Genomic DNA, 13,206 nt, shown 5'->3' with positions numbered 1-13,206 from the left:
CATTGCCCTGAATCAGCATGCTCATTTTACTTCTCTCAAGCACCTACAAAGTCTTTAGAAATGAATTGCAACTACCTTTGCCTCAAATTTGTGTACTCTCTCATTTGCATTAACTTGCCAGATGTCAAGGTTTTCAGTCTGACAAGATGGTCTTCAACCACATCATACATCACTCATTTAATCCTGGGAATGTTTAACTTTTTCTTTCCCCTTCCACCCTAGCACCCTCCCTCTTCCTCCCAGATGCAGCTGCAGTCCATGCACAGGACACATGCGGTGAGACTCAGCTTGTTTGCCTTTAGCTGTCTAAAGTCTCGTATTTAAACTAAGCAGTCTAGTCGTCGTCTATAGTCAAATGGAGAGTCCAGGGCACCTCCGTAAGACAATGCATCCCGTATGTCTTAGACGCCTCTGTTACACAGGTCAGCTCAGCCTCTGGAAGTGCCTGTTTCTTTCCATGATTGACTGAGTTAAAGGTGATAGTTCAGTTTAAATTTGTCTTATATACATATAGTTAGATATGACCAGTTCCACTCTGTGTGTGCCTGCAGAGATCTGAGGATCCTGCCCTAATTAATGTAATGTTTTGATATCCATAATCTCATTGATATTAATTTCCTCTTATTTAGCTATTTTTTCCTCCTTCACATTTTTTTCTGGTTTCTGCCACCTCTGTCTCTTCTCTCTTTCTCCCTTTCCTTCCATGGAGGCTTCTATTTTGATAATAAGTAAATAAATAAATAAATAAGGTTTAAGAAAAACTGAAGGAAAAAAAAGGGAAGAAAACTATCAATCCTGTACTCTAAGGTTTTTGAGTCATTTTACGGTATCTAACATCAGAGAGATGATCCTACCTAAATTAGATAGGATGGCAGAAAAAATGCTAGCAGCACTAAAACTTTAATGCTTTCCTAAGAAGTGCTAGCAAACTTTTCCGTCACAAGTCCATGTATAAACATCCCCTCATTGGGTGGGGAGCAGTAGTTAATTCTTAGATACTGTTTTCAACATCAAGCCTGTCCTTTTTGATAATTCTGGCAAATATCAAGTGCTGTTATGGTAGTTCTACTCACTAGAAAAGCCTATAATGAAAATCAATCCCTGCCAAATAAAACAGACCATAAGAAGTAAATGAAACATGGGTGGGGAATTTTTTTTCCAGATTACCATGGCAACATTAAGCGTCTCATTGAAGAACACAATCCCCTACAATACCCCTTGACTAAGAGTTTTCAAAGTGATTATTGATTTTTAGATGTTTCATTTCCAGGTTATGTACCTTAAAATGCCTTCATAAGCACTGCTTTTCAACACATGCTGAGCAGCCCTCTTGTGGTAAAAATTGGTCTGATAAATTGTGTTTCAGATCAGAGGATAAAAAAATGAGACACTCAAAATCCATAGTCACTTCTGAAAGTCTCAGCCCTAGTAAAAAGGAACTACCTCTAAAACTTCCCTCCCTGTTTTTGATCAGTCCTAGCTGACAATTAATGCTCAACTCAGCCCTGTGAAGAACAGAGGCAATGTAAAATTTTATCACAAAGTGATACTGTAAAAGGAACAGTCATTTTCATATTTATTTCCTGAGCATCATGCAAGAAATAAGATTAATTTTACAAGATGAAACATGACTACTATTTCTATTTGCTGGATGTGTGCATGCCACAATATTGTATTCTTTCCAGCTCTTATGCTATAATCTAATAGCAACACAGCTGTCAGATTTTGATTACCCAAAAGGAAAAAAACCAAACCAAACCAAACCAAAACAAAACCTCCAGTAAATGGGATCAGCTTAAAGGAGTTAACAGTAGGGAGAAATTTAATCTGTTTTCAATGTATTCTATTTTACTGCTCAGCTTATAAACTACATCTTCCATCTATGGCTAGGTGAACACAAATCATAGACTGCAGATTGGCAGAGCAACAGATACAAAATCTCTACCCCTCAAAATGCCTTCCTATGTTGTTTCAGATTACCCTTTTTGACAATTGATTTCAATTAGCCTCTCTCTAGCTAGCTGTAAATTTAAACATCCCATTCTCCACAGCAGCTCTTTCTAGAATACAACATGTAGACATCATGGTCCTGGACAGATACTATGGAGTATATGTTCCTGCTGCTTTTATGACCACACCTGTCTTCGTGTGTGTGTGACAAAAAAAAGGCAGTACCTCTAAGTTACTAGTCAGACATACAGTTTCCATACTGAACTCCCCTCCCCATACATCAAGGAAGCTGGGTGAAAAAGTGCTTTGGTGTCCTTACTAGTACTCTTCACTAAAAAGAAGGGATGCACACTACCTTGGGCACTTACACATGAAAACGAGGAACACAGGGACATCTAATCCAACTTCATCGTAGATTAATCTCCATCCTACAAGTTTGTGTTACTATTTAATTGTTCTCCACAAGCGTGCAGTCAACTTTCATTTGATATATTGTTCTGTTACCCCCTGTACAATACCAGACTGCAAAGGTCGTGTGTATTTTGGATGCGTAACGCTGCCCGCCTGCCTCCAGGTTGTTCAATCTTTGGTTTGTCTGTGAATCAACACATCACAATTGCCAGCGACAGCCAGTGCATTTTAATTTTTTTGTTTATTTTTGCTTCAGTCAAGCAGCTGGTTTGTGCTGTAATTTCATTCTGTCATGTTCGCTTTTCATCTTCGTGATGTGTCTCATGAAATGTGTTGAAAGTGACCTACCTTGGCCTGTTCACAATATGCTGAAAAAAATGCTAATCTTGTCATATTTAGCAGCTGCGTTCAGAAATGCTACTGTAAGCCTAAGAGGGCTAACCAGCACTCTTGCAAGATGTCAGAACTATCAACCATTACCCTGTAAGTGTACGCAATCCTGTGACATTACTGTGTTTGTATGACGCATGTTGCAAATAAATGAATGGTTATTAGCAGAGGGGTAGTAACCAGTGAGCAAGCATTCATTTAGTTCTTGTTGCATGTAGAATTTTTTGTTGTTGTTCTGTGCTTTTGCTGACGCACCAAGATCAAGGATTTTAAGGTTATTTTTAAAAAATATTTTTGAAAAAAAATTGTAATTATCACTGATGCTATTTATGGTTTTGAGTAGTGTCTATATAGAAACTATTAATAGTTACTCTTTATTATACAGCAAAGAGTTGAGCACTGGTCACACTGAGAGTAAATGTTTCACCTGAAAATTTGTTAGAACAACAGGGGCAGGGCAGATTGAATGAATCAGACTCTCAGCTGGTGTAAAACAACTTATGTCCATTGAACTGAGTGAAGTTGTGTTAGTATACTCCTAGGGGTGAAGAAAGGCTAAGGTTAACTTAATATGAAAATATTATGTGTCTAGTCAGAAGTCTTTGTCAAAGATTTGCTTATGGAGTGTAAGGCATCTAGAAAAATGAATAAATGCCATTTAGTCTAGAGACATGTGAATTAATCACTTTCTCATAGTGCACCTCACTCTCTGTTACTTGTACAAGAAGCCCACAGGATTAATTTAGATGAGGTGTACCTTTCAGAAATCTATTATACAATATGTTTCCAGATGAACTTTCCCCTGAATTTCACAGCAGTCTTATAAGTGCAAATCAACACTCTGAGAGAAGTCCTGCCACACAGATCCAACAGTCCAGCATCTTGCTGAAGAATACTTAGTAGTTATCTTTGACACCATTAAGGAAAAAAGGTTGTTTTGTGACCTATAGCTGCATATTTTGTTATGTTTGTTAGCTAGAAAAAAAAAAAAATTAAAAAACAAAAATAAATTTTCTCTGTGATTTTACATCTCCTCAAGGTATTTAAGAAATAGATCAATGAAGATGCTCAAAAGATTCAGTCAACAGACTGACATTGTGCAAGAACAGATAGAAGAAATAAAGGACAGTCAGCAGGTTCAGGTTCTACACTGAGAGCAGCTTGAAGTCTAAGAACAGTTAGGTAAAACTAGGACCTACATTTAGGAGGAGACAGTTTGAAATATTAAGTTTACTACTTAATCTACAACCTGATGCAGCATAGACTTCATGTTGGGCCTTTGCAGAGAAACAAATTTCACATTAAGTAAGTGCAGTGTTTCAGAAAGACGTCAGACTGACAACTCTCTAAGGTGAAATTCTCTACCTAGTCAATGGCAAGAAGAGTTCAGCCTAAATGGGAGCCTGGAAAAAATCTATACACATCCAATAACCATAAATAAACCTTATTTTTTTGGGTTAAAATATGGAAGTCTCAGTAAGTTTCCACTGCTTTTCAAGTCCTTAGTCTAAAGATGTGATTTATGCATAGGAAAATCAGAAAGCTGTAATCAATTACTGTGTTTAGATGTTACCTCAGGTCTTTGAAAGTGATCCTACAGACATAATTAAGCTTTTGGAAAAGACATGTATCTGTCAGGGAGATTACTGATGTTCCTGAAAGTCACATGTTAACTATGTTTAACATCCTTTTAATAAAACAGATACTTTGGTTTATTAAACATGAGCTGTATTAAACATTTCATCACTAATGACATCCTGTATCTTCATGGTTTGCTCTTTATCCTTCTATTTGAAATATTGTCATGATTATTTTTTGTACATATTTATCACTGAGTTATGGCCAAAGAGGTGGGACTCCTCTAATCCAAACTTTACAAGCCAACAGTGCAGCAATTTATGTGACAAACTCAGTCCAGATTCCCTTTGTAGTCAACGGAGAGGCTTAGGAGGTGATAAGGCCTTCCTTAGGGACAGATGATTTGTCCTTGTGTGTAAGTGCATGTTACTCTTCATTGATAATAAAGGGAATGTAGGTGTGGAACTAATTTAACTAAAAATAGATGTAATCATTGCAGTTATCTCATAACTTTAAGCTAGTCAATATATACATCAATAGAGGTATTCAGTACATACCCATGGGGTTTACAACAGGAATCACCTCTTAAAGAGGCATCTATAGCAGGCAAGAACTATGCCTTAAAAGTGCATTTTTCTCTGCATTGGCTTTAGAGACATTATATTAATAATTTTGATATAGATATCTACAGTATATATGTCCAAACCTTGGAGAGATGAATGTTGTTCTACATGACTACCACAGACCTTGATGTCTTCACTGCAAAAGTTTATATTTGAGCCATTTAATTTCACTTAAGACTCAGCATTTAAACTGATCAATTCACTTACTTTGAAGGCTCAGGCCAAAATAGCAAAACAACTACATAGTCTTTCTTCATGGTTTCTCTATGGTTTGAAGCTTTTGTGCTCCTTTTGATGGTCTGTGATATTTTGTCTCAAAAAAGTTGGGTGATGAGAACCTCTAAGACCAAGGCAACAAACTCTTTGCCAGAGTAGAAGTTATTCCGTATTTTATCCTTACCTTAATAACACACAGTGTCATCTGTCAAATCTCATGTAAGTTCCAATGGCTTTTTTGAGCTACACGAGATTGCAATTAGTCCAACAGAAGAAGCTACAGTTCCAGCAGAAATGGCACAAGACACATCTTCAGTGCAGCAGAGATACCTGGAACTGATAGGAGAGTATGCTCTAAGCTACAGTTTTCACCTCTCTCTCGGAGACAGAAAAAAGAATGATAACCGCAAATTTTCTTAAACAGTTGCTTCTGGAGCTTCAGGTCCCCTGATGTAGAGGACCTGTGTTTTGGACTCCTTCATTCATTCTAAATGGCATCATCACGTGTCCAGCTCAGCAGTTCTTACAGTTGTATCTGCAGGTTCTGAATCTAGAGATACGTCTGTTATGTCCCATTCACAGAAGCTGGAAGAACATATTTAGACCTTTTAGAACCCATTAATCCTTGTTCTCTATTGTACAGTTGCTCAATTTTTTTTTTTTTTTTCATCTGATGTACAGTTACCGTGTTTGTTTAGATCACAGCATTAATTTGTCTTCTGGAAACCAGTTTTAGAATGTGGAACGGGAACACACTGGAACATTCAGTAGAAATCACTGGAAATTCTACTCAGCAACGCAATGTGATGTGCATTTTCATTTCCAGTCCACACCCAGTTATGTCCTACATAATACCTGTAGATGCTTCAGCAGTCTCCTTAGTAAGTGTGGATGTGCAATGGAAAATTAAAGACATGGTTCCTTCAGATAATAGTCAAAGTTAGACAACCTTTCTACTTTCTATTCCTTTTACTGTGAAGATGTCTTTCCATAATACAATACATTTGTAGCCATGCTGTTGGAGAAAATCTTATGTTTAAACGTTCTTAAGGAAAATAACAGCTGAAAAATAGAATGTCAGCCTCAACAAAAATTGAAATACAACTTGCTTTTTTATAAAGTAAACCTTAAGAAGTTCCTCTACCTGTTGGAATGTAAACAAGTTTTTTGCTGGACCTTTTGGAGAACATCTCTCTTCTAAACGGCCAGTTTAAACCCAATTGAGTGATTATTATCCTCAAAACTTTGGGATCTGACCCCTGAGTTTCTTGCTTGTCTGAAAGAGTGTGGGAAGAAAAGAGGATGAATATCTTCGGCTGTTACACTCCTGAGAATTTTGCTGTATTCTTTAACATCTTCATTTCACCATGGCACATAAACTTACGTCTCACAGGTGCTGCTTTAAGACTTCTTTATTCCTAATGCTCTTGAAAAAACACAATTTATCATCATCCACACAGTCATTAGTAATCTCTTGTGTTTTTCTTATAATTAAAATCTTTTTTCCTCTTTACAGACCTTAATCATCTATAAACTTCAGAATTTGTTACTTCTTACATTTCATGTATTTTCTTCCTGACTTTTATGACAATATTGAAGACAGTATCTCAAATAAGTTGATGATGACATTATATTTCAAGACCCTACAAACTAATTGTATGATTAATCAGATATAATTAATGCCAGAAAACAGACAATAGAAAAAGGTTTCCTCCACATCTTTCCCAAAATTAATCTCCTATGACTACAGTGAGATACAACATACTAATAGACAATTCTAGTCTGACTTTTAAATCAAAATAACATTTATCCTTTTGTTGTTGTTGTCATTAATTCTGAATATAAAAGGTAACAGATTTTGAGAGATGATACTTCTTCATCCAGTTTACTACCTTCATTTGATTTTTTTTTTTTTTGTCTTCCATGTCTAGGTTAAGACACTTATGTTCTTTACATCCTTTTTTGTTATGGAGATAGTATTATTCTACAATCTTTTCCACAATGTTTCTGTTCCTTTTAATTAATGTGATTACATGTCCATAGAGACAAAGGACTGGAAGGGACATTGAAAGGTCTTTTAGTCCATTACACTGGGTCACTCCTCTATTGCTTACTTTTTCTAGATATCACTGAAGTTGGAGACTCTGTATGCTCTTCATCAACCTGTCCCAAGGTTGTTCCTCTCCTGTTAAAAAGCTTTTGGTCAATGTCTAACTTGACAATTCACAAGAACTGTGTCCTCTGGTTTGTAGGGTCTTTCACCAAGACTGGAGATTTGGTGCGCATCAGGCTAATGAATCATGTGTGTTTAGTGCAACCTCAAGGCAAGGGTTGTGGTGTATTTGTCACCATTAGTGCACAAAGTATGGCTGAGGGACACCAGCAAAGAACTGCTGTCCCATTTGCAGTTTAGTATTGGATATAACAGCATATGTTCACAGGGTACTTGGAAAAGTATTAAGTCGTCACTTTCAGTAAGACAAACAGATCATTTTGGGGATATTGTTGAGCATGTATTAGCAAATTCAAACATGTCTGCAATATGCCATATAGATATAAGCAGAGTGAACATTTGAATTTGAAAAAGTATGCAGCTCTTCCAAAAATCTTTATGGCTTTTTAGTTTCTTTCATCCCCCATCTACCTCCTTAACTTACTTGAAGGAAATCAATCATATTTTTTCCCCTTTGAAAATGTCCTGGAGGTTACTTTAAGCCACTTCATTTATAATAAAGCACTTGCCTTATTTTCTGATCAACATTTGCTTTCTCTTGGGTCTTTTTTGCTGCTCAATCAGCAAATAACGCTGACCAAAACTGGTGCATAAGTCTTGGCTGGACCCTGTTTTTGGGGAATTTCACCTATACTCAGTTAATTGCTTACAGGTACACACATTCATTTCCAGCCCTTTTGTTTATACTTACTGAGTTTGACTTCTCTCTAAAACCTCTTTGTTCTTATGCAATGGAAATTAGTTACACCATGGAATTACACTCAGGTTTCCAACACTATAAATGAGACCAAACTCAAGACCTTGAAGAATAGTCATGAGTATAAGAACATACAGGGGGGTTTTAGCTTTATTTGTATTGCTGGTTTGGAATTTTTTGCTATGCAGAAATAAATTCACACACACACACACACACAAAGTGATTTTAAACACAGCACTGGGATTAAGCAATTGGGTGAGAGGTTTATTATTGTGTTATGGTAGCAGTCTGAATCCCTTAGCAAGATTACCTTCCTCATGTTTGGCACGGTAGAAAAAATCCCTGCTTATAATAATGCAAATTAAAATAACAGTACAGACTATTAAGCATTACTAATGTGCTATTATTGTAGCAGTGTGAAGAAGTGGGAGCAAACTACAGTGTGTGTGAAATCACTGTTTGGGAACAAATGGGAATGTTGTATATTTGTTTGTATAATTATACAGTGTATGTATTTCCCACAAGGAAGGCAACAAAATATTTTCTGTGTTTTCTTGTTTAATTAAAGCACAAATTGTTTATTACAAGTCTGCATTAAAGTTCTTTCACTCTATTATAACAGGAGGCTGGCTCGCTCTACACTACTGCTTATCCCCTTGTTTGGAATTCACTACACGGTGTTTGCTTTTTCTCCTGAAAATGTCAGTAAGCGGGAGAGACTAGTGTTTGAATTGGGACTGGGATCTTTCCAGGTGATTATACAGTGAATGCTGCTTTTGTTAAAAGAAATCTCTATTCATTATAACTACTTTGCATGCACAGTTCTCTGACTGTGTGTTTATTTATGTATATGTTTTGTATACAAGGATTTTGTTTTTATTTGTTTGTTTTAACTTCAGCTATTTTCTAGGATTTACTGAAGGATTTGAATTATATTATTTTTTTCTCTCCCATTTACCTAGGGTTTTGTTGTTGCTGTTCTCTATTGTTTCTTGAATGGGGAGGTAAGACTTTTAATATTTAACCTCCCCCACCCACCATCCCCATCCCATTTCCTTGTGGGAGTAACTGCTGTTCTAATCCTTCACTGTAACTCATCATCTACCATATTCCCTAACACCTTAGGCTGAATCTCACATTGTCTCAGCAAAAGAAAGAGGATGTGTGATGTCTTTATTAAACCGAAACATTGTCCCTGCCAAAGCTGATGGCTCAGATTAATGCTCCCTAACAGAAGTAGGGAATGTATTGGGCTCTTTGTTTATGTCATCCCAGGTGCAGAACTTTGCACTTGTCTTTGTTAAACTTCATACAGTTCTTGCTAGCCCACTCTTCCATCCTGTTCAGTTCTCTCTGTAAGGTGGCTCTCACTTCTGACATATCCACCTCACCACCTAGACTGGTGTCATCAACCAACCTGGTGAGGGTGCTTTCAGTCCCATAATCCAGATCATTTATGAAGATGTTGAACAGTTCGGAGTCCAGTATCAATCCCGGGAGGACCCTACAAGTGACAGGCTGCCAGTCTGAGTAAAAAACATTGTTCACCACCCTCTGAGTGTGGCCTGTTAGCCAATTTCCCACCCATCTTGCAGACCACCCACCCAATCTTATCTTGCCAGTTTGTCTAGGAAAACGATGGGAAACAGTGTCAAATGCTTTGCTGAAATCCAGGTAAACAACATCTACTGCTCTCTTCATGTCAACAGAAAACATTTTGTTGTAGAAGATGATCAGGTTAGTCTAGCATGCTTTGCTTTTGGTAAATCCTTGCTGGCTTTTCCCAATCACCTGCTTCATTTGATTTCTCAGTTTCTAGGTCTTGTTTCATTATTTTCCCAGGGACTGAAGTAAGACTAATGGACCTCTAGTTTCCTGGGTCCTCTGTAGAATAGAGTAGAATAGAGTAGAATAGAGTGGAATGGAATGGAATGGAATGGAATGGAATGGAATGGAATAGAATAGAATAGAATAGAATAGAATAGAATAGAATAGAATAGAATAGAATAGAATAGAATAGAATAGAATAGAATAGAATAGAATAGAATAGAATAGAATAGAATAGAGCCTCTTTTGGGACCTTCTTGTAGATGGGTATGACATTTGCCCTCTTCCTGATCTCCATGACTTTTCAAATATTGTAGACAGTGGCCTTGAAACAATGTCAGACACTTCTCTTAACACCTTGGGGTGGATTCCATCTGGTTCCGTAGATTCATGTGTGTTGAGTCCCTGCAAGAGACCACAGACCAGACCTTCCCCCATTACCGGTTAAGTTGGCACGTGTCGTTGTAGCTACTTGATCCTTTGACCTGGGGTCCAGCTGCACCAGTAAAAACAGAGGCAAAGAAGGTATTGAGAACCTCTGCCTTGTCAGCATTATTAGTGCCTAGTTTCCCTGTGCTGTTTAGCAATAGGCCTATGTCTTCCCTGTGCTTCTGCTTACTGCTCACGTATCTAAATAACCTTTTCTTGTTGTTCTTGATTTTTTTGGCCATTTTCAGTTCTAGCTGAGCCTTAGCCTTCCTGACAGCATCTCTGCATGCTCTATCAAGGTTCTTGAAGTCCTTGATGGGTATTTGGTTGCCTTTCCATAGCTGGTATGCTTCCTTTTTTGCTCATTGTTAAGACAGCTGGTCTCTTGTTCTGTGTTCTTCCTTTCCCTTTGTAGGGGATGGACTGTTCTTGTGCTCCCAGGTGGCTGTTCTTGAGCCTTCTTCCCAGTGCTCACAAGCTTCTTTGACCTCCATGGATGCTTTCCATGGAATCCCTTGCAGCTGGGCTCTGAGCATATTGAAATTGGCTCTTCTAAAATCCAGGGTCTTTGTCCTGCTACTGGTCTTCAGTGTGCTCAGCAGTACCTTACACTGCACAAAGTTATGATCACTGTATCTAAGGCTACCATTGGTAATTGTGTTGTCAAGTAAGTCTTCTTGGTTTGTGAGCAGTAAATCTAGCAATGCGCTGTTCCTAGCTGGCATGTCCAGCATCTGTAGCAGGAAGCAATCCTCAATACACTCAAGACGGAGGACTTGTGTACCACTGTTGTTTTCCCAATAAAGGTCTGGGTAATTTAAGTAACCCATGAGAACCTGGTTCTGTTGGCCTGAGACTTCCTTAAGCACCTGAAGTATGGTTTTGTCAGCCTTGTCATCCTGATTGGGAGGTTGGTAACAGATACCTAACAAAAGATCTCCCTTGGTGACAATTCCTTTAATCTTGATCCAAAGGCATTTAATAGAACTTTCGTGGTCTCATAACTCACCTCCATATACTCAAATTTCTGTTTAACATAAAGTGCAACTCCACCTCCTCTTCCCTTCCTATCTTCCCAAAACAGTTTGTAGCCATCCGTTGTGGTCTTCCAGTCATGTGAGTTTTCCCACCAAGTCTCTGTGTTTTCTGTAATATCACAACTCTCTCACTGGGCATGGAGCTCCAGTTTCTCCTGTTTGCTGCCCAGACTACACGCATTGGTATACACAAACTTCAGGTGACTGGACTTAGGGTTCTTGCTTTTGGAGAAGGTTGGGGGAGCATTCCTCACTACTCTGGTAGGTGAACTCATCCAACCTGCTACTTATAAATAAGTAGATGTCACAGCTTTGGACACTACCCCCCAAGTTCATTAGTTTAAAGCACAATTCACTTAAGTCAGATAATCTGCTAGTGAAGATTCTCCTGCCTCTTCTAGGTAGGTGTATCCCATCTCTCCCCAGTAGGCTGCATTAATTGAAGAATGTCCTATGATTGTAGAAAACAAAACCCTGGCAATGACATCAGTCATGAAGGCAGGTATAGATCTGCATGATGGCTTGACTCCTACCTGCACCCTTATATCTGACTGGCAAGACAGAGGAGATCACTTGGGCATCTGTCCCTTTCACTTGTGCCTCCAGGGCTCTGAAGTCCTGCTTGATCTTGCCCAGGTTTTGCTTTACCATGTCATTGGTGCCTACATGGAAAAGAAGTAGAGTATAGTAGTCTGTGCTTTTAACTAGTTGTGGCAATCTCTCTGTGACATCCAGGATCTTGGCTCCTCACAAGCAGACAATTTCACTTGACTGTATATCAGGTTGGCAGATGGGTGCTTCTCAGCAGAGTCTGAGACCATGACACCTCCTTCTCCAAGGTGCTATCTGTTGTCTGTTGAAGCTCTTTGTCTGGTAGTCCTTGGAGGTCAGTGTCACAGGGCCCTAATATTTCTTGCAAAGTCTCAAATAATACTTTATTTCTTGTTCACCCTCCCTAACACAGCATAACTTGGTAACTTCCTCCAGCAGCTCCTCCACCTGCTGTCTGAATGATTCCACCACAGTCCACCTTGAGCAGGTGGAGCTTCCACCCTCCTCCACCCAGTCTTTGCATCCCTTCACCTGAACAGCAGCTTCCCTGAGAGGAAGCTCTGTCTGGGTGGCTGCCTCCACTATTCCCAACCTTGCCTAGCTAGGTAGCTGATTCCTGTCTGCTGCAGAGTCTGGTCTCTACCACCATGCTTCCAAAAACCTCAAAGCACTGTCTAATAAACCCTTCTACTTCCATGGAGGACTCAAGCTGTTTGGTAGTCTTGCACAGCCACCAGCTAGTTTAGGTGACCACCAGGGCTGCAGCCTAAGCATGCAGGTGAACAGAACAGGCAGCAGCCCAACAACTGGCAGAGTGTGCAGCCCTTCCTGCATGAACTGTCACACAAACTGCTGGTGCCGCTCCCAACAGATGCCGTGACCTGTTGCTGATGCTGCTCCCAACAGATGCTGTTCCCTGTTTGCACTCCTGGTCGGGCACTCTCCAGGACCTGGTTATATGTGGCTTCCCACAGTCTGACCCGGCCATGGGAACAGCTGGCACCGCCCAACTGTTGCCCACTCCCCTGGTGAGACCTGACTCCTGCCAGGAGTCCCTCCACACACACAGCCCAAGGGTGTTGGGTGCCCAGAAACCCGCTCACATACCCCTTGGGTACCCTGCAAGACTCATACTCCTCTCAACACATGGCAACAGCTGCTGCTGCTGGCGTCAGCTTCCCACATTTATTTCTGATCTGCAAATTGAAATTGCCCTGCCTTTGTTTATTAGACTGAATACCAGAGATAATAGTTTTCTGAATT

General features: G+C 39.3%; 1 protein-coding gene across 1 annotated transcript in view; it reads left to right on the top strand.

The window, feature by feature from the left end:
• Positions 1-9,228, top strand: part of ADCYAP1R1 (ADCYAP receptor type I) — a 103,332-nt gene extending 94,104 nt beyond the window's left edge. The window contains exons 13-14 of the mRNA XM_075706534.1: positions 8,721-8,850; positions 9,061-9,228. Of these exons, the coding sequence (XP_075562649.1) occupies positions 8,721-8,850; positions 9,061-9,228 (298 nt within the window). The remainder of the gene's footprint in view (positions 1-8,720; positions 8,851-9,060) is intronic.
• The last annotated feature ends 3,978 nt before the right edge of the window (positions 9,229-13,206 follow it).

Source organism: Pelecanus crispus, chromosome 2 (genome assembly GCF_030463565.1).
Source record: "Pelecanus crispus isolate bPelCri1 chromosome 2, bPelCri1.pri, whole genome shotgun sequence".
Lineage (NCBI taxonomy): Eukaryota > Metazoa > Chordata > Aves > Pelecaniformes > Pelecanidae > Pelecanus > Pelecanus crispus.
This window is presented reverse-complemented; position numbering and strand designations above follow the sequence as displayed.